The following is a 22,429-nucleotide window of genomic DNA, read 5'->3' as shown; positions in this document are numbered from 1 at the left end:
AGAACAAATGTGTTCGTTATTGAGCAACTCAGTATCTTACAGCACCTTTCTTTTCATGTCTTCCTAAAAAATTCTCCTGTACTGTGGCCATTTAGTGAGGAGAGATGGAGAAAACCTAGGAAAAAATAATCATTGGAGGTAAGATCAGAGGTAGAGACTGGGGGGGGGGGGGGGGGGGGGAAGAGCAGAGAGCTGGTGGATAGATCACAGGTTCTAAGAGAAGCTGTTAACCATCCAGAATGGCTTGGTTGGTGGGGTCATGACACTCAGCAATAAGCATGATGATGTGGTTGTGGTGGTAGTAATAATAATAATAATAATAATAATAATAATAACTACATTGAGTATTTGTAATTGGGGAGGAGGGAATCTATGCTCTAGAAACATCATGAAACTCTTTGTCTTGGGTGAAAATCAGATCTGGATTGTATCCTCACCTCCAGTCTCAACTGTTGAAAGACGGCTGCCATGAATGAAGTTAAAGTCATTGGATTCAGGCCTCTGTGTCACCATCTTAAGCACCTTCTTCATATTCCCAGATGCTGCTGTGATTATTAAAATATCTCTAGACACGTTAAGATATCACCCTGGTGCTCTTGACACAGCTTTTGAAGGTGTTCCTCTTTTTGTTTAGGTGTTTCTTAAATATTTACAGTTATGGGTTTCAAAGCAAGTCTTGAAAAAGACCTTTTGAATGAAAACTGGTGGATCACCATTATTTCTTCTTGATTTTAAAGAATCAGATCAGTAATGCATAAAATGAAAAGCAATGGTTCCAGTACATTTTCTCAGAGCACTCTTGAAATTAGCTTTGTCAATGACACTCTATCCAAGACAATGTGGAGTGTTCTCCTTACCAGGAAATCCTCAAATCTAGTCACGAATTTTTCTTGCTGTTTCAATTGATCAGACTTTTGGTTATAAACATTGGTGTGGTACAGAGTCAAATGCTTTCTGAAGTCAAGAAATACTGTATCCTCTTGATCACTGACTCTCAGTAAGTCATTTGAGAAAAGCACAAGATGGATTTCACATGACTGATGTTTCTGGAATCCGTGCTGGTTCGCATGAGGAAGGCCATTGTTTTAGATATCTCCCTCTATGTTTGACCTAAGAACATGTTCTAGGATTGTACAACAGATGGGTGTCATTGAGAGTGGATGGTTGTATCGTGGATGACTTCCAATACCCTTCATGTAGACACACCTGACCTGTACTTTATTCCAATCACTGGACAGCTTTTGTTCAAGATTTCTTTGGTATATTAATGTTAAAATTGAAGCTAATGCGGCTGGAGATTCTTTGTAGGATATGACACAAATTCTATAAGGCCCAGGAGCCTTGTTCAGCATTGTTGTTTTTCAGTGACACTGATGTCACTCACCTTTGTGGTGATGCGAGAATTTAACTAGGACAGTGCTTCTGTTTCAGCGAGTCCGTTATCGTGACAGTCTGTGTCTTTATTGGAAATGGAGCCTGTAGGTATCCGTGCCACAACTATTTATAATAAATAAAAATAAATAGATGAATGGTTATATTGTGACAGTTAAGGGTAATTTGTCAACTATTTTAAAAGTAAAATAAGTGCCTCAGTTACAGTGTGATTCAAATTCAACTTATACTGATGTGGGATAGAAAATTTTATTTGACTAATATTACTTGAACCAAACATTAAGTATGTGAAGAATCCCTTGTGCCCTGCATAATATAATTTTTTTTATATGACATTCCGTATGACAGTTGTTATAACTTTAAGCCAGGAACAAAGGGTAATCATCACAGCAAACTAATGTGAGAAAGAAATCTTTCATGATCCTACAACAGTGAATAATGGCCCTTTTTTTTTAACAAAGATACTAGATGGAGATATACTCCAAAATAAATGTGTTCTCATTGAAATGTAAACTCAAGTCATTTGTATATGAATGCAGTATGTTTACTGATACATCTTTAATAATTACACACAAAATTTTACATATTTTCAGTGTGCTTTGCTCTTTATATCGTATGAATAACTGTTGTGCTAGTTACTTACAACATTGAGAAAATAACATTTTTAGATAAGTTGATAATTGATAGGAAAATCAGTCTTATACATTACATTTGTAGGCTGGTGTAATATAACCACCATATAACATGAAATTTTTCTACGGTAAAAGCTTACTATAGCACCAACAAACACATTATGCACCAGCCCTAAGATTCACATAGCTTCAGCATATAACAAACTGATATGTAGTAAGTGTGATTAATATTTTTCAGGAAGAGAGCAAATTACATATCACAGCAAATTATTATTATTAGGCACCATTAATTGAAAAGTCAGTAGCAATAACAAAGTATTATAACCTTTCTTTTTCAGTTATATTATTTTTTCAGATTTCATCCCTCCTGTCCTGAAATGAAGGATCCTATCAAAAATTAAAATAAAATACTGAGCTGCTTTAAACAATATAATCAGATTTTATGAATTTCTTTACCACCACTGAAAAAGAATAGCATCTCTAAAGCTCAATAAATACATTGTACATCAACTGCAACAGATCTTAAAAGAAATAGTTAAATGTTATATACACGCAGCAGGAGAGCTGCCACTCCTCATACTGCTCTCTCTCTCTCTCTCTCTCTCTCTCTCACACACACACACACACACACACACACACACAAGGTCAATGATAAGGGAAGACCTGGAAACAATTTTGTAAAAGTAAATGGAGGAACATCTGTAGGATGTAGCATTAAAATAATCAGAATGAAGAAAAAACATTACTTCAATCCAAAAAAATGGCACATGTATTCTGTGTTCAGTATCCTTATTGACCAGCATATTTAATAGATAATGCACTGCTTAACAACTGTGTTAAAAGATTTAGAACTATAGTAATATGTGGTGTTTAACACACAATAAAGTTCTAAAAAATTAAAAATATTAGCATCTTGTGGGAACTGAACTCTGGACATTCAGAGTTTAGTCAAACTCTTAATCACAGTGTTGTAAATGAAATGTAGAACAATAGCAATTCTGCAACTACAGATGTTCTCAATATTAGTCTTATTATTTTTAAGGGGTGTGTGTCACATTTCACTTTGCAAATATTCAGATAGCCAACCATTAAATGCAAAAGATGTTCTGTAATGTATCATTACTGAACACAGCATCCATGTAAGATAAGTTCTCACAGCAGAAATTTAAAGCAGCACATCCTGATTTGATGCTGCTAATTTAGATATGAGTACTTTGCATACAAAAACCTCTTTTCTTTTTTGGTACCATAGAATTCATGTTATTAAAATAAATAAAACAATTAGTAATCAAGACCAACACGATCATAATAGTTCTTAAACAGTAAATCATACAACTGCACCTCAGTAAGTGCAGAAGCCGGAGCAAACTCATGGTCTCCCATTCTGGTTTTTAGCAGTTCTGTTTTACCATCTAACCAAACACCTGCTCCCATAGCATCTTCTACAGTGTGTGTGTCCACATGGGGTGGTAACTGCAGATTCTCATGTCCCACATGATTTGTCAGAAGTGGTAACGTTGATACAATTTCAGATGGTGTCCCGCAAGGCACACAAACCCAACCTCCATAGTGATTGAGGTCTCCTAACTCCACAAAATTCTCACCTGGAAAAGATACGACTTTATCATTTAAATATCAAAGGACTACCTGGTAACATTTTCATGTAAAATGCTCAGTTTTTAGTAGACAGAAAACAAAGATTTTTATATACCAGAATTATGAATAGAAACATCTGAATGCACACGTTCTTTACGTGATAAAGATTTATGTGCATACTATGAATCTCTTCAGTTTCTGCATGCAACACAATAAATTAGTTTAATTATTTTAGAGGCTTGGAAAAACATTTTGTGAACAGAGTAGGTTCAGAATAATTACAAAATAAGAATGAATGAGTTAAGAACGGAATGTATTTTCGCAATGGTTCAAATCTACGCAGCCATCCAGGTTTAGGTTTTCATGATTTCCCTAAATCAGTCAATGCAAATGCTGGGATTTTCCTTTGAAAGGGCACAGCTGATTTCCTCCTCCAGCCTTGAAACATTCTGATCTGACATTGTGCTCGGCCTCTAATGACTTTGATGTCAACGGGGTGTTAAACCCTAATCTCCTTTCATTCCTCCTTTTATCTTTCAGTGCTGAGATACATTGATAATTCACTATTCACATGGAAATATCAGGTTCACACCATCTTGCTTACGTCAGAAAACAATTGTCATAGACCACAGAAAAGTGTTTTACTTTTATTTTTCATACACGAGAGGTACTTCCTTTTTTTTTAATTACTTTCCATACTTATACAACATGTGTGATTATGGCTATGAAAATTGTATCAGTGATAAGCTGAACCATTAAATTCTGCTTGTTTAGTGCTTAAAATCCCCATGATCTTAATTCTAATGAGTGGTGCAGTTGACACACAGCATCATTACAAAGATCAACAGGGATAATATACCAATCATAATTAAAATTAGTTAAAATTTTCAGACCTTCTACGTCATTGCACACCAGCAGAAAATACTACAATCACACAAAAAATAAATAAAGGAATTGCTTATGATATACTAAAAGTGGAAAAATATAAAACAGTGATGGAAGAGAACTAATTGCTGCATTTAGGACATCTAGTTAGAGAGCAAACAGGAAAGAAAGTCAAATGTGAACAACTAAACAGTCCATTTCCATGGCCTGTCTCAACTTATGCAGCAGAGGAAGTTGTTAAGAAAGGTTTGATGCCAGTGTCCCAGCTAACTGGATAACAAAATACATTTTCCATGTTGAGGACTGCATAATCATACCACACAACAATTTGTAATATACTCTGTGCTATTTTCTTCATAGCTTCTATTTATGTGTAACTCACTTTCTGATTTTGCTTTTTTTCCTGCATTGACTGCATAAACAGACTTCATACTTGGCCTTTTTCTTTTATATGAAAATTTCAATGTGTCAACAATTCAGTTGGTTTTCATTCCTATGCCTCAAGGCATCCCACCTGTGTGTGTGTGTGTGTGTGTGTGTGTGTGTGTGTGTGTGTGTGTGCGCGCGCATTTATTGATCTCTTTTTCCTTATACCTGACAGTCACCTAAAAGCAAAAGCACTGTTATCTGCTTATCCCTTTTACCATGGTTTCGTTCTGGTCTTCATACTGTATACACCTGCATGCACTTGTGTCCAGATTTGGCTGCTTGTTTCACATCTACAAATTAATGTACCAAATAGTATTCCAGATTATTACTGCTTAAGGAACATACCTCTGTTTAAAGGCTGCTCTCTGCCATTTGCGAAGAGCCACGCCCCTGTAGCAGAGAGTGTGTGCCGTGGATGCATCCAAAAGAATCCATACACAGTCCATCTGGCCCGAAAGAGTACTGGAGTTGGTAACCCATCATACAATTTTAGAAAGAGTAATGCACCTGCATTTGGAATAAATCCTGTGCTTTTCCCCCAACTTGATATTAGGTCATCTGGTTGCAAATCTGCAACCAGTTGTGTCCAGTCAAATCCAGCTGTAACCTGTAGTGTTCGAGAACACCAAGAGCGACACCATCCTGACCTGCAATTTGTTGAAATAGTAAGATATACAAGTGAGGTTCACAAGTACGTTCTCACTGGACCTTTGTGTTACAAATATTTTATGTGACATCTCTCAGTGCACACATTAATGTGCAAAGGAATTTTTAGTCTATTATACAGCTAAGTTAAATTAAACTAAGATTAAAGTATGATCATGCTGATACGTATTTACCTTGGTAACATAAAGACAGCCATTCTTTACCCTTGTATGAAGTGTGCCACGTGCCTGCTTGAGGGTTAATAAGACTGAATTATTGACTTAACATAAATCTCTGGACTTTCATTCAAGACGAAATGTGGTGTTCTTCATCTGTCGTATTTTGGGCCTGCAGCTAGCTGTAGTTGAATACTTTCTTTAATACTGTGGCTGTATACTTAACAGCCATCTTTCGAGTGAACCCCAAGATAGACAACAAAAAATTAGTGGAGAATATTAATTACATTAAGCTGCAGTCCTGAAATGTCATGCATAAATGTTTTTGGTTTTGGTATATCTTAGGTGTTCTGATATGTAATTATGTGTATTTTGTGCTTCCCAGTAACATTCAAATACAGATGGTCACTTTTAACAGAAAGGTAAATTCTGTGTTTTATTGGCTACAAATTCCTGTAATTCTGTAGTTTACCTGTTGCCTGTCTTTCTTGGTAAAATATTTACCTTTTAACTGTAGCAATTTAAGTCTGTATTTGTGTTGATTATGATCATTCCCTTTGTTTCTAATTTCTGAGTGTATATTGCAACAAAGTGCTATCCGGCTTTGTATTTTTTTTTTTTTCATAAAATGACAGCATTGTTGGTAGTTGTTTTAGTCATCTGTGGATCAGTTTTACAAAGAATTTCATCTGCAGGGTTTACTTGTAGAATTTCAAAATTGTCCATATAAAAACAAGAACTAAAGAGCTATTGCAACTACACAATTAGATATTTATAAAGTGTCAACACAATAATAGCATGCACTGGAGGAAAAAGGTGAAGCTGAATGAAGAAGAGCACAAAGTATAGAAAAATCCTCCCACTGTAGTTAGAGAGCATGTTCCTGCCTGTGGCGTTCTGAATTAATGATACAAAGAAACTAGAAGGGATTGTATGTTTTCCTTAAATGTATAGGAAACATATCTGGTGATTGAAATATTAAAAAAAATTCAAGGAATAGTGTGAGAAGTCATTGCTCTTTTGTCTGCTTCACAATTTCTTGAACCACTTTTATGGTGCACTGCTTCCTTGAGCTTTTATTTTGCCCACTTTTTCTTACTGCATTTGTCTTTCTTATCCCTTTGTCATTATTCTTCTGTTTTTTTGATATTCTTCCTGTGTGTACCCTATTCATATCACTTCCGTATTACTTAGGCCTGTGTTGTCATGTTAAAGATCTGTGACAAATCTTGTATAAAATCTAGAATTATGCACTAATTTAAATTATAAAAATATAAAGTACTGCAGTACACTGTCAAAGACTTTATAAAATATCTTTTTCAAAATATCTTTGTCAAAATTGTTTTATAGTGTAATAAGAGCTTTACAATTCATTGCTGCTCTTTAACAAAGTGATTACCTGATCTTGAAGAGGAAGTAGTCAACTATTCTTCACCATCTGAGTTTCATTTCATCCTGTGTCAAACTCCTCACCTCTTTTCTACTTCTTTTTCTTTGCCCTAGGGGATCCTTTCATTACAAAACTCCCCATTAGATTCATTCAAATGGAAAAGAAACAAGAAAAATAATTCATATTTACTCCATCTGCCAAATTGTAAAAGATTGTATAACTTAAGCTACTTTTACATGAATGACTTTCTTCTCCTAATTGACTACTCATGTTAAGTGAGTCTACTGCAGTGCCTCTGGCATATTCTTACTGTACCAACATTTGCTACCGTTTTCGTTTACACATTGGTGCCAAAATGGTGTATGTTGTGATTGTTGGTGGGATCGTTTAGATGGTGCAAGAGTGTTACAGAGATGCTCAGCAAACTCCAGTGGCAGACACAACAACAGAGGTATTGTGCATCACACAGAGGTTTACTACTGAAATATTGAAAGAGTACTTTCTGTGAATGGTTTGACAACATATTACTTTCTCCGACATACATCTCATGAAATGACCATATTGAGTGAGAAAACCTGAGAAATTAGAGCTAATGTAGAGGCTTGCCAACAATCATTCTTCCCACGTGCCATTTGAGAGTGAAACTAAGTTAGTCGTACTAAAAGCACCCTTCCTCACATACCCTCAGGTGGCTTGTGGAGTATTCATGTAGATGTAGATGGTGTCTGCTATACTATTTGGTATATAAATAGTGTAACTGAGATTATGAGGAACTATGCTTCTTACAAAAAGTCAAGACTATAGTAACAACATCAAGGAACTAGCTATGATAATAGGGATCACTAATAACCAAAGCAAAATTCATAGTGGATGTATTTGACAAATGTTGTATGGTAAATTCTCCACATTTCTGAGAACTGAAAGAACAGGAAATTACTCACAATGTAAGCTTTTTCTTTATCCAAGTACTTAAAATGGAGATATCATTTTGGTCATATATTTGGTTTGTGATGTGGGAGAACATCCATAGAAAAAACATTTGCACTCCACAAAAACAAAGCCAAGAATAAAATAAGAGTTACATGACACAAAGTTCATTACTGCAGTGAGCGTCAGCAAACAAGATCGTGTTAACTTCTGATATTAAGAGACTAAGATGCTGTCCCCTGTTCCTACACATGAGCAATCTTCAGAATACTCAGGCTTTTAGAGCTCAACACTCAACACAGTCAGCTAACTGCTGGCATCACTGACCCATTTGCAATGTGACTGGCAGCTAATTTACATGTTGGCGTGTGACACACACTTACCACAAGTAGTCAATTTTGCCCAGAAAGTCACACATGTAAAACAGGATTTACTGTAGGGAGGTACAATAGGAAGCCACATCTTCCAACAGTGCCCCATATGATGCGGTGACTCCTGGGCGTCCCTCATCTTGACCTCGGGCAAGTGTAACTAACATACGCATCCTGCCGGGTGATCAACTGCACAAATTCTGTGCATGTGTGAGGCACTTGGCCATTCGTGCACACATGCGCTCAGCTGATTCAGCAGGATTATGTAGGCTACAGCCTTGATGCCGGAGCATCAGCTGTTTGCCCACTGCTACCCAATGAGTTGGGCCCACAGCTTGCGTCATGCTGTTCAGATATGATTTTGTCGGATAATACTGTTCATGTACAGTCAATTTTATCATCTTAAATTTTATCTTGTTCATCCTATTTGCCACCGTGAAAATGTTGGTTGATAAATAAAGAGTGCCTTCACATGAAAAATAAAATCTATGAGTGTCTATTATTTAACTTTGTGAAACACGTTTATGATTTCTCTCAAGGTGTTACACTGATTAAAATTCAGAACTCGCATTTATGAGGAAGAGCATTCAAATTTATGTTCAGCCATTGAGAGTTAGCTGTTTTGTGGTTTCCCTAATCTTCTTTCCTTCACTAGCATTGTCCATAACAGGCTTTAGTGCCATCTCTAGTGAGATGATCTTCAGTTGAATGTTAAATGCTAAGCTTGTATTTTTCCTTTTGAAGTTGATAATGCTGATTCCTGCTGTGCACTGCCTGTATTACTGAACTTTTTGCATAAAATGGACTCTTGGTCATATGTGTAATAATACCGTCAGATCTGAACATGTCTAAAAGTTTCCCAACATGTTAATGGCAATAATATCAACCCAAATATAAGGGTACCTGTGAGAAAATTAACCTTTCAAGAATGATATGAGCTTAAAAAAGAGTGAATGTTTTGTATACTACTTCTGTAACACACTTTTTCCTTTTTTAATCAGAATTACCTACAATGTCTGAAAACGGTTATTAAGAATATCTGCTACACAAATCTATAGTAGAAATCACCCTTCTTAAGTTGATATCTTCTTTGTCTCTCTCACAAAATTCTATGTTTTGTTTTACATTTGTATTAATATCAAACAAAGTATCCACACCAACTCTGTTTTGATCACAAAGCTGGGATCTTCACTGGCAATCTTCTGTTAGCACTATGTTTAGCCACCTGTGGGCACCAAAAGACTTCAAAGATCCCAGCAGAAGGATTAAAATGTAAAACTGTTGAAGGTTAAAAGAAGAAAATTAAGCTTTATCACGCACAAGATTTTACTTTTACTGACTGCGGCCACACATTCATTCTCTGTGTTACAAAGATCTTGTCAGGAAGGAGAACTTTCAGAGGTATTGAATGTGTCAAGACATACATTAAAGAAGACAAGCAAATCACAGAAACTTAACCTGGATACTGTATTAGCAATAAACTATCTTTCTAGTGATTAATGCTATTCACACTTATGTCAGCTAAACATAATCAAATATGTAAAAAGGAAAAGTGTTACTTTGAAAAAATAATTCTGCCTTCGCAGTTATATTAGATATAATAGTTGGTATTTATCTGCTACTGGTAACTTACTATTTACTTGATTATACTGGTATTTTTCAAAGAAAATAGTTACCTACACCTGCACATATGTTCTGTCTTTGTTATGATGTCTAAATATGTGCAACTGGAAATAGCTGTTTGGTTCAAAAAATACCAATGTAATTAAGAAAATATTAAGCAGAAATAGAATCCACAAAAGATACAGACTTATACCATGAACAATGAATAACTGCAATAATACATTATCTTCCTATTATACGTATTGTGGCAGCAGCTTTTAACTCTCACTCTAAGATGATATAATGGTGCCAATAAAGCCAACAGAATAAATGCAACAACAATTAGTGAAGCTCACAAGGGAACCTCTCCATCGCACCCCCCTCAGATTTAGTTATAAGTTGGCACAGTGGATAGGCCTTGAAAAACTGAACACAGATCAATCGAGAAAACAGGAACAAGTTGTGTGGAACTATGAAAAAAATTAGTAAAATATACAAACTGAGTAGTCCATGCGAAGATAGGCAACATCAAGGACGATGGGAGTCAACGAGGGCCGTGGTCCCGTGGTTAGTGAGAGCAGCTACGGAACGAGAGGTCCTTAGTTCAAGTCTTCCATCAAGTGAAAAGTTTAATTTTTTATTTTCAGTTTATGTGACAAACTCTTATGTTTTCATCACTTTGTTGGGACTGATTATCACATCCACAAGAAAGCCTAAATCGGGCAAGGTAGAAGAACCTTTTTACCCATTCGCTAAGTGTACAAGTTAGGTGGGTCAACAACATATTCCTGTTATGTGACGCACATGCCGTCACCAGTGTCGTATAGAATATATCAGACGTGTTTTCCTGTGGAGGAATCGGTTGACCTATGGCCTTGCGATCAAATGTTTTTGGTTCACATTGGAGAGGCACGTCCTTTCGTCTACTAATCGCACGGTTTTGCGGTGCAGTCACAAAACACAGACACTAAACTTATTGCAGTGAACAGAGACGTCAATGAACGAACGGACAGATCATAACTTTGCGAAAATAAAGAAAGTAAAATTTTCAGTACACGGAAGACTTGAACTAAGGACATCTCATTCCGCAGCTACTCACGATAACCACGGGACCACGGCGCTCCTGAGCTCACAATCTCATTAATGTTGCATATCTTACGCATGGACTATTCAGTTTGTATATTTTACTAATTTTTTTCATAGTTCCATACAACTTCTTCCTGTTTTCTCGATTGATCTGTGTTCAGTTTTTCAAGGCCTCTCCACTGTGCCAACTTATAACTAAATCTGAGGGGGGTGCGATGGGAAGTTCCCTTGTCAGTGTGCACTACTGCACTCAAATTGACACATACAAGTAGCCATCTCAGATCTTTTGCAGGTGATGCTGTCATTTAGCATTTAATAATCAGAAGATCCAAACCAACTGCAAAATGATTTAGACAAAATGTCTGTATGGTACAAATGGTGGCAACTGGCCCTAAATAATGAAAAGTGTCAGGTCATACACATGAGTACAAGGAATCCATTAAATTTCATTTACACAATAAATCACATAAACCTAAATGCTGTCAAACTAAATACCTGGATATAACAATTATGAACAACTTAAATTGCAACAATCACATAGATACTTTTGTGGGAAAGGCAAACCAAAAACTGTGTTTTCTTGACAGAACGTTTAGAAGTTGCAACAAGTCCACTAGATGCCCTACACTACTCTTGCCCATCCTCTGCTAGAGTACTGTTGTGCACTATGGGATACTTACTTACCAGGATTGACAGAGGACATCGGAAAAGTTCAAAGAAGGGCAGCTCATTTTGTATGATCGCAAAACATGGGAGAGAGTATCACAGATATGATACGCAAGGTGGTGTGTCAGTCACTAAAACAAAGGTGTCCTTCACTGCAGTGAGATCTTTTCACAAAATTTCATTCTCCAACTTTTCCTCCGTGAATGTGAAAATATTTTGTTGAGACCCACTTACACAGGGAGAAAAGATAATCACGATAAAATTACAGAAATCAGAGCGTGCACAGAAAAATTTAAGTGTTCATTTTTCCTGTCCACTGTTTGAGAGTGAAACAATAAAGAAATAGTCTGATTTGATGTAAAATCTGCCAGGCACTTAATTGTGAATTTCAGAGTAGTCATACAGATGCAGATCTTGAGGGGAAGTAGTAGTGTTGAGGTATATGTTTCCACTAAAGTAAATAACAAATGAAGTAAGTCTGTCATGTTTAGTACCATCCTTTCAATTTTGGAAGCTTGTGTGTTAACCGTTTCACTATCGTTGGAACATATGTGGCCCACAATAGGCTATCAGAGAACTAGTGGGAATTTGCTGAATGTTATTGCTATGTACTATGCACCAAACTGGTTTGTGCAAAACCTGTTTCAAACCATATCTTAGGTAGGAGGACCGATATGACTGCTACATGAGATACTTGAATATGCTTGTAATGATAGAGAGCTTGTTATCTGGAGTAATCTACCAAAATGTCAATCTCTGAAAACATATATCATAAAGGAAAATACGGGATAATCTTTCATTTCATTAACACTGGGACATATAGGTCCCACATCAAAATACCTGTAGGATAGTTATGGCCACCCTTTCCTGTACAAGAAAACGAAACAAACGGAAAATTCATATTGTTACTTTTGATGATGACAATTAAAATAACCATACACTGTCTTTCAATCAGATATGATAAACTGTTAGTAAGTGAGTTAGTTTTGCAGATTATTTACTCGGGAAGCAGCTCACTTGGCCTCATGAGGCTGAGTTAATCATATTTTAAAGCTTCCCAGTCTAGATGAGTCTGTGGTGATCACCAGGGTGTGAGCCCAAGACCTCCAGAAGAGAACATCACCTTCGTATCATTTTTTGGATTTCAGCTGGGTGGCACCATGTTACAGGGAGGATATGCACAGAAAAATGAAAAAGCTAGGTAAGTTTCGGAACAAGGAAAAGCATATTTTAACCTACTGCTGAAAGCCACCACCTTGACACAACCTCGCTGAATACCTCTGAGTGCAGTTCAAAGTCAGTATAAAATGGGAGCATCTAAAATGACAATGGTAATTCCTCTTCATATCAGGAGTGATTAGCTGGAAGACAAAGTTTCAAAGACAGGCTTTAAAGGGTACCTTAGGAATGTACAGCCACCCTTGTAGGTGTCACGAGGACAAGATAAGATTAAATCCAAAAGTTTTCTTTGTGATAGGCCCACATAATATATTAGCTTGAAGAAATATATGTATTTTTCCAGGTTTTTGCTGCATTTGACACTTTATTCACTCATTATATTTACAGCTTGTTTTGGCAGTTTTTGCCATTTTCAAGTGATTGTAGCTGTTTGTTTAGCATCTCAGATGTATTGATTTATATTACAGTACTGCATCCTGGAGATTCTTTTTGATTGCATCTCATGTTTTGTGCTGTTGGTAATTTTTGTTTGTGATCACGTTGATAATAGCACTTTTAAATGTCTATCAGCATTCTCCAGTGTAGCTTATATGTTGTTATAAACATTATCACAAATACACTATGTGATCAAAAGTATCCGGACACCTGGCTGAAAATGACTTAAAAGTTCGTGGCGCCCTCCATCGGTAATGTTGGCCCACCTTAGCCTTGGTGACAGCTTCCACTCTTGCAGGCATACGCTCAGTGCTGGAATCTTTCTTCGGGAATGGCAGCCCATTCTTCGTGGAGTGCTGCACTGAGGTGAGGTGTAGATGTCAGTCGGTGAGGCCTGGCACGTAGTCGGCGTTCCAAAACATCGCAAACGTATTCTATAAGATTCAAGTCGGGACTCTGTGCAGGGCCAGTCCATTACAGGGATGTTATTGTCGTGTAACCACTCTGCCACAAGCCGTGCATTATGAAAACAGGTCCTCGAGACTTCCTAGCAGATTAAAACTGTGTGCCGGACTGAGACTCAAACTCGGGACCTTTGCCATTCGCAGGCAAGTGCTCTACCATCTGAGCTACCCAAGCACGACTCACACCCCATCCTCACAGCTTTACTTTTGCCAGTTCGCAGGAGAGCTTCTGTAAAGTTTGGAAGGTAGGAGACAAGATACTGGCAGAAGTAAAGCTGTGAGGACGGGCCGTGAGTCGTGCTTGGGTAGCTCAGATGGTAGAGCACTTGCTCACGAAAGGCATAGGTCCCGAGTTCGAGTCTCGATCCGGCACACAGTTTTAATCTACCAGGAAGTTTCATACTAGTGCAAACTCCGCTGCAGAGTTAAAATCTCATTTTGGATGAACAGGTCCTCGATCGTGTTGAAAGATGCAATTGCCATTCCCGAATTGCTCTTCGACAGTGCGAAGCAAGAAGGTGCTTAAAACATCAATGTATGCCTGTGCTGTGATAGTTGCATGCAAACAACAGGTGCAAGGCCCCTCTACGAAAAGCACGACCACACCGTACCACCACCACCACTCCGAATTTTACTGTTGGTACCACAAACACTGGCAGATGATGTTCACTGAGCATTCGCCATACCCACCCCCTGCCATCGGATCGCCACATTGCGTACCGTGATTCGTCACTCCATACAACATTTTTCCACTGTTCAATCGTCCAATGTATATGCTCCTTACACCAAGCGAGGTGTCATTTGGCATTTACCGGCGTGATGTGTGGCTTATGAGCAGCAGCTCAACTGTGTACTCCAAGTTTTCTCACCTCCCGCCTAACTGTCATATTACTTGTAGTGGATGCTGATGCAGTTTGTAATTACTGTGTTATGGTCTGAATAGATGTCTGCCTATTACACATTACGACCTTCTTCAACTGTCGGCAGTCTCTGACAGTCAACAGACGAGGTCGGCATGTACACTTTAATGCTGTATGTATCCCTTTACGTTTCCAATTCACTTTTACATCAGAAACAGTTGACTTAGTGATTTTTAGGAGTGTGGAAATCTCGTGTACAGACTTATGACACATGTGACACCCAATCAACTGACCTCGTTCAAAGTCCGTGAGTTCCGTGGAGTGCCCCATTCTGCTCTCTCATCATCAGTGTAGATATAAGTGCTACTACAAACATGCCATGTACAAAGTTACCAATAGCACAAAACCGGAGAGGTCATCAAAAAGACACTCCAGAATGAAATATAGTAATATAGGTTGTAACTGTGTACTGAGCAAACAGTAAAGGAAACAAAAGAAAAATTCGGAGTAGGAATTAAAACCCGTGGAGAAGAAATAAAAACTTTGAGGTTCGCTGATGACATTGTAATTCTGTCAGAGACAGCAAAGGACCTGGAAGAGCAGCTGAACGGAATGGACAGTGTCTTGAAAGGAGGATATAAGATGGACATCGACAAAAGCAAAATGATGATAATGGAATGTAGTTGAATTAAATCGGGTGATGCTGAGGGTATTAGATTAGGAAATGTGACGCTTAAATTATTAAGTGAGTATTGCTATTTGGGAAGCAAATTAACTGATGATGGTCAAAGTAGAGAGGATATAAAATGTAGACTGGCAATGGCAAGGAAAGCGTTTCTGAAGAAGAGAAATTTGTTAACATCGAGTATAGATTTAAGTGTCAGGAAGTCATTTCTGAAAATATCTGTATGGAGTATGGCCATGTATGGAAGTGAAACGTGGACGATAACTAGTTTGGACAAGAAGAGAATAGAAGCCTTCGAAATGTGGTGCTACAGAAGAATGCTTAAGATTAGATGGGTAAATCACATAACTAATGAGGAGATATTGAATAGAACTGAGGAGAAGAGAAATTTGTGGCACAACTTGGCTATAAGAAGGGATCGCTTGGTCGGACATATTCTGGGGCATCAAGGGATCACCAATTTAGTATTGGAGGGCAGCATGGAGGGTAAAAATCGTAGAGGGAGACCAAGAAACGAATACACTAAGAGATTCAGAAGGATGTAGGTTGCAGTAGGTACTGGGAGATGAAGAAGCTTGCACAGGACAGAGTAGCATGGAGAGCAGCATCAAACCAGTATCTGGACTGAAGACCAGAACAACAACAGGTTGTAACTTCGGAGATGTAATGCAAACAGCTATTAATGAATATGACCACTTGAAAATGGCAAGAAGTGCTGAAACAAGTTCTTCATGATGTAAATATAACAAGTTAATAAAGTGTCAACAGCAACAAAAAAAAATGGAAGGATATGTATAAGCAGTAGATTTGAATAGGTTTCTTAAATCTTAAAACAGTTTCATTTCCTCCATCAGTGTAATTATTCTTTGTAGGGGAGGGGAGGGGGGGGAGAAGAAGTTCGATTATACTAAAGCAATATGCAATCTGCCAGATGCTTATAACTGACTCTACTATGCCTCTACATAATTTTTGCTAATTGTATCTGTATCCTGTAGTTATTAATCTATATTAATTTTGCCTCCATGTTCACAAGCACACACATATTTTCTAATGTACAGCCTTCTGTGTGACAACTTGACCTTCTCCAATAAGTATGGTGTTAGTTTAAGTTCTTCCATGTGTCACCACTGACGAATATTCTTCAGCAAGTGAGGTGGTGCAGCGGTTAGCACACCAAACTTCCATTCGGGAGGACAATGGTTTAAACCCGCATCTGGTCATCCTGATTTAGGTTTTCCGTGATTTCCCTAAATTGCTTCAGGCATGTGCCGGGATGGTTCCTTCGAAAGGGCATGGCCAACTTCCTTCCCATCCTACCCTAACTCGATTGGGACCAATGATCTCATTGTTTGATTCCCTCCCCCAAATCAACCAACTAACCAACAAATATTCTTCCAGTACCACAAATAATATCTTTGGTGATCCATGAATAAATTGCTTGTAGTTTTCAAACTGTCACTGCCATTGCCATCCTAAGTCAAATTACTGACTTAAGGTGTCCTCCATGTAGGCACTCAGTTCCATAAAAATTCAAGAAGTGGGTCACAACTGAGCATTGCTAGGTAAGGTCAGTCAGTCAGTGTGTGTGAAGGTGTACTTTGCGATCCATGCACATCCTTGTGTGCTTACTTCATCTTTTGCTGCTTACACCTTTCCTGTGTTAGTGATTGTGACCCAGTCCTTCCTCCATAATCTCTCCTTTTCCTTAGCCCCAATTTATAAAAGAGCTCTAAGTCTGTTGAAAAAAACCTAGGCAGGGGTAGGGAAACGGACAGTAGCCTCTTCATGACAAAAATAATTAACACTTCTACAGCCAAATTAGATAACACATTTTAAGTTTTTGTGGTCTTATGGATGCTCTATCATTGTATCAAAATGAATGTTTTGTAAAAGAACTAAGCTAAAACAGTAAGAAATCACAAAAAATTAGAAAAGTATTAGTGAATTAATAGAGATGAGCCAGAAAATTGTTTCATTTAGATTCCAGAAAACAAATGTAAGAAAGAGTGGTATGTATTTGTGCAATCATTACCTTAATTTATGTTCTCCACGTAATATTATCAGTTCAGCAACTGATGAAACTTCCTGCGCTGCCATTTCAATTAGTTCCATACTGGGTCCGGCCTCTATAACACAGATGAGGCGTCGGGGCTGCATTCGACGAGTAGGTGGTGGCAGAGGCGGACGATGCCTCGCCAGTGCTCGCCATACAACCTTATGAGCAAATTAAGAAATTTAGAGTGCGTGTGTGTGTGTGTGTGTGTGTGTGTGTGTGTGTGTGTGTGCAGAAGGAAAGAAATTCCAGATGTATTTCCTAGCATAGCTCCAAATACTTAAATACCTTTCAGAGCACAAAACTCTTCAGCACATGTGGAAAATGCTTCCGTAACTCTTCTTCTAGTCATATAGTTCAGTAAAAATCTGCTGTACATGAAATACTGCAATAACTAAGACTGTGTGCTATAATCCAATAAAAAATACCAGAAATGAGCCAAGAGGTAAAGAGCATACACCATTGCACATCCCGAGGAAATGTTAATTTTCTCTTCTTTGATAGTTTCAGAGAGACTAAATTAACCTGAACCCCTATAATTATACAACTGCAGCTTTCAAACTCTGAGCACTATATCTATGAGTGATAGGAAGTCTGTAGCTGTTAATTGATTTGTTACAAATTGCAGTAACGCCTTAACACAGGACATGCAGTTTTTACTTTCTCTTCAGACCAAATCATGGCAAGGAGACAATGCACATTAGGTTATTTATATTTCTTCACTATACCTTCCAAGTGAATGATAAGTGTTGAGTTATTTATGCCTATTAGACTACTTCACATAGCTAGTAACATAAAAACAGTGCATGTCACAACAAAAGTACAGTGAAGTTTTATCTAGCATTATATAGATAACACAGCTGCATCTTTTGCATAAGGTTGTACGAAAGACAAACTACACTACCTAAATACCAAATTACAGACGTCAGCACCATAAAATATAGGTTTAATCCATCTGGTCATAACATTACAATTTGTGTGTAGTCTCCTACATCTGTCTTTTAATTCTCTTTTATATTGGTTGATGAGCATTCTCATTTTACTGAAACTATTAACATACTCTTTTTTCTGTTATCTTAATGTATAATTTCCTAATCAGGAAAAATTATTAAAAAAACTTGAGGAAATTGTAATTTTTCTGTACAGCTGATTGTTTTAATATGATGTATACAGGGTGGTCAGAAACAGTGTAAGGTTTATTCAGGGTACGTTGAGCAGAGAAGTAATTGTTAAGAAAAACATTTGATATATCATACCGTTTCAGAGTTAATTAGCATTGAAGTTGATAAAGCTGGTTGTTGTTGTTGTGCACAAATTCAAGCATCCTGACACATACGGTTAGTGTCAGTTGTTTTCATAGCATAGACTGCTCAGCTTTTGACTTGGGTTCAATCCTTACTGCAGTCCCAGGTCCAATTTTTGTATCGCTCCCTTGTTCAGTTTTAAGAAACAAATTTTGAAATATGTTTGGCAACACGAATCTGTGTGTGCAATGGTCCGATTGGCCAATTTAAATGCTAATTAACTCGGAAATGGTACATTATACTGAATTTTTTTCTTAACAATTATTTCTCAGCACAACCTACTGTGCAACATCCATACACCCTCTTCAGACTATTTCTGATCACCCTGTGTATTCGGATAGACTGGGTGGGTACTTAATACTGCATTTATTATAAGAACTGAAGGAAAAGCTGGACAAGGTGGTGTGGCTGGGCCAATACTGACATCAAATGATGAACTGACAGAGCAAAACAGGTATAAAAGAGCTGCATAGTCCAGTTTCCATGAATGACAGAATGATTGATTACCTCCGGTTGGCCACAGTCATGTCCATGCCATCCTTTGCGGCAGACACAACCATTTGTTGGAGATGTAATTGTGCGCACTGGTTCTGTTCCGGTGGAGAAGCACAGAGAGTTATTCTGCAGCACAAAATTTGCTGTCTGTGGTTTCCCAAGTGTGATTTGTACCTTCTTCTGGGATGTGGAAAATAAGCCAATATCTTTGCTGACTTGTGCTGCTGGTAGAAACTGTATTGTAGACTGTGTGGTACCTGGACCGGAAGCGACAGATGCAGGACCTGGTGGTGCTGTTACCAGCAACAGAAATCCTGCAGCTAGCACCTGCAGTGCCAATAGCATGCACAACACAGTCCAACTTGTATTCATGTGGAACAGCATCACGAAACATCTATCTGCAACAAATAACAATATTAATCTATCTAATGTGGACAAGTCACTATGTATTTCTGAAAGGATTTATCTAAAGTTAATTATTTCATGTTACATTTCAACAATGCTGTGTTTGTGTTGTGACAGTTTGGTACAGAAAAATAATGGTGTCATTAGTCTAAAATTATTGAGGCTTTCATAGTTGCTTATTTGCAAGCTGGCCGCTGGTGTTCTTCTCAGGTTCCTTAGTAGATTGGTAGTCTAATTTAACAACTGTTGAATTTAAATACTGATAACTCCAAGAAGTAGCTTTATTACTTTGTTTGCTGTGTCAGTAATATGTGAGCTAAGAATGTACAGATAAATCCCCCACAGGTAACTGAGTCAGTTGGTTGTATATTTTGCATCAAGGAATCAATGAACAACCGGGAGGGGGTGGGGGGGGGGGGACAAAATATATCACCTGTCAATCACAAAGGAAAAACTCCATGAATGAAACTGTTCTATATGTCCTCATTTCTCTGTTTCCCCATTAAGATTTAGACACACACACACACACACACGTGGAGGTTGGTTATCTAGTTGGGGAGACAAAAGCATATAATTTCTGGGTGACGGCGTGACAAATAAATTGTACAACAAACCATGTGTTATGCTAATTATCAGTTCTGTATAGCGAATTGCTTTTCAGTGGAAACGTCAGTTGTTTTCTACTTACCAAGAACGAGAGGAGTTTGTAGAACCGTGCTCAGTCATATCAGGCCATTTCGGAACTGACACTGCATCGCTTTCCTAACTGCATAAACGCCTTAAAATTGTTTTTATTGCCTTGTACGAATGTTCACACTGCCAGCAACAAGTAGTTATTATAGCTCGAGTGTTAATAACCTACTTCGTCTGTGATCAGTCTTCCTTGTTCGTGAACGATGAGCAGAAATCCAATTTATTTTTGGGAAACTAAACTAGTTATAATTTATTGAAATAGGTCTATACATTATCTTTCGAATTATACATTTTTGCTTCTAGATAACTCGTTCATCATACAGATCCGCAAAGCTTATCTTTAAATGTTATACGCGTTGGCATCGCAAAACTGCTTTGCGCTGTAGTGTTCTGCAGCCACCCACATGTATTGTGTGCAGCGGAATAATTTTTGGTTGAGACAGCAAATGGACGATAAAAAATCATGTTTACAGATATCTTTTCAGAGGTCCCTGAATCTGTCAACTAATATTACGAAAGTGGTATGCGATCATTAGACGCCGTAACGCGTATCTAAAGGAGCACAATGTTTACGACACGAAACCGTTAAAAATTTGTATCAATCCCTACTTATCAAATTTCTAACGGTAACCGTATAAAATTTTATAAATACAAGTAGAAGTTTCGTTGCACATTTAGAAGCGAATCTTGTTTTCAGTTTAAGAACGATGTAGCATTGTAGCACCAGAACACATCACAGCACTGATAGAAGCGTCTTTGTAATCCTCCCACTTCGGAAACCAGTGAATGAACATATCCACTGTTGCATGCGAAGTACACTCGTTACATTTTTACACCCAAAATGTGTAACGAGCGCATTTGTCAGGATATCTTGTTCACAAGCCAGCGTATGAGTCATCCTATAAAAGTCAAGGGAATGAATGACATTTGTCGTCTGCTTTCGCCATATTTGCTACACACGTGCAAATTATGTCCGGCATTAGTAGTGTAGGTCACTACATTAACGTCAAAACATGAACGTAGGAACGAGTTATTGGTGCATATTAAATTGCTGCTCATTTTTACATTTACGGTTTACAGTGTACTTCTGACACGCATTGTAGATGCTTTTTTAACCCCCTACTCGCGGCATTCATTAAACAGTATCTCTGCTAAGATACTGTTCGCTGTTTGCGTCGTCTGCAAAAAGCATAGAGTAGAATAATTCTACTCTACATCGAAAACCAGCGATCTCTTGCCAAGACGAAGACCATATTCATGAGCTGTAACAGAGATACATTTTTCAACTATTAGAAAAATGGTTCAAATGGCTCTGAGCACTATGGGACTTAACTTCTGAGGTCATCAGTCCCCTAGAACTTAGAACTATTTAAACCTAACTAACCTAAGGACATCACACACATCCATGCCCGAGGCAGGTTTGGAACCTGCGACTTTAGCGGTCGAGCGCAACTATTACAAACATGATTTATATTATATAGATATAAGATACTGACATTTTACACCTCTAAAAATTAGACAAGTTCAACCTCCGTGAGTGAACTGTCAAAGTGAAGCAGAGATGTGACCCATAGTTGACATGTAATTACATCTAGAAACGAAGTACATTATTTTTGACAATGCCCTGTTACATTGTAGTGTAAAACTACCTATCGTCGTGAGGAAATGAAACCATATTACAAACTGAAAACAAAGAGCAGTGAATGAGAATAGAGAGGTATATATTGTGTACGGAACATAATTTTTAAGAATTATGTATAATTAGTTAGCTCATTGCACTAGCTCTACTGCACAGAAAGGCGATCGTACGCACAGTAGCAATTAATTTCTCTCGAAAACTCGGTTCAATAAATTGACAAAGGAATCAGTAACAGAGAACTTTCAAACTAAAACAAGCAAATGACAACAGTTTCGACCGTTTGGCCAAAGAATAATAAAAATGTTTCTCTAGCGCTGGTCCGTAGCAGGTGCTTCCCACAAAGCCCCCCTTCCCCCCTGCGGTAGAGCGGAGCCCCTGTTATGCGTGGGTTTTTACGACGAATCTGTCAACCTGCCTTTG

General features: G+C 37.8%; 2 protein-coding genes across 3 annotated transcripts in view; one reads left to right on the top strand and one right to left on the bottom strand.

Moving 5' to 3' along the window:
- Nucleotides 1-22,429, top strand: part of LOC126194662 (UDP-N-acetylglucosamine--dolichyl-phosphate N-acetylglucosaminephosphotransferase) — a 145,546-nt gene that overhangs the window by 79,465 nt on the left and 43,652 nt on the right. The window lies entirely within an intron of this gene.
- On the bottom strand, nucleotides 1,936-21,526 carry LOC126194663 (beta-1,4-mannosyl-glycoprotein 4-beta-N-acetylglucosaminyltransferase). Of its 2 annotated transcripts, none has more exons than XM_049932861.1 (5): nucleotides 20,366-21,526; nucleotides 19,285-19,670; nucleotides 17,453-17,634; nucleotides 5,280-5,581; nucleotides 1,936-3,628 (listed from the first exon to the last, which is right to left on the bottom strand). In XM_049932861.1, the coding sequence occupies exons 2-5, from the start codon at nucleotides 19,654-19,656 to the stop codon at nucleotides 3,306-3,308; spliced, it is 1,179 nt and encodes a 392-aa protein (XP_049788818.1). In that variant the 5' UTR covers nucleotides 19,657-19,670; nucleotides 20,366-21,526; the 3' UTR covers nucleotides 1,936-3,305. The 2 variants fall into 2 exon arrangements, with proteins under 2 accessions (XP_049788818.1, XP_049788820.1); XM_049932863.1 differs by having other exon boundaries at nucleotides 19,285-19,666.

The sequence above is a fragment of the Schistocerca nitens genome, chromosome 7 (genome assembly GCF_023898315.1).
Source record: "Schistocerca nitens isolate TAMUIC-IGC-003100 chromosome 7, iqSchNite1.1, whole genome shotgun sequence".
NCBI classification, from domain to species: domain Eukaryota; kingdom Metazoa; phylum Arthropoda; class Insecta; order Orthoptera; family Acrididae; genus Schistocerca; species Schistocerca nitens.
Note: the sequence above shows the minus strand (reverse complement) of the source record. Positions and strands in the feature narration are given on the sequence as shown.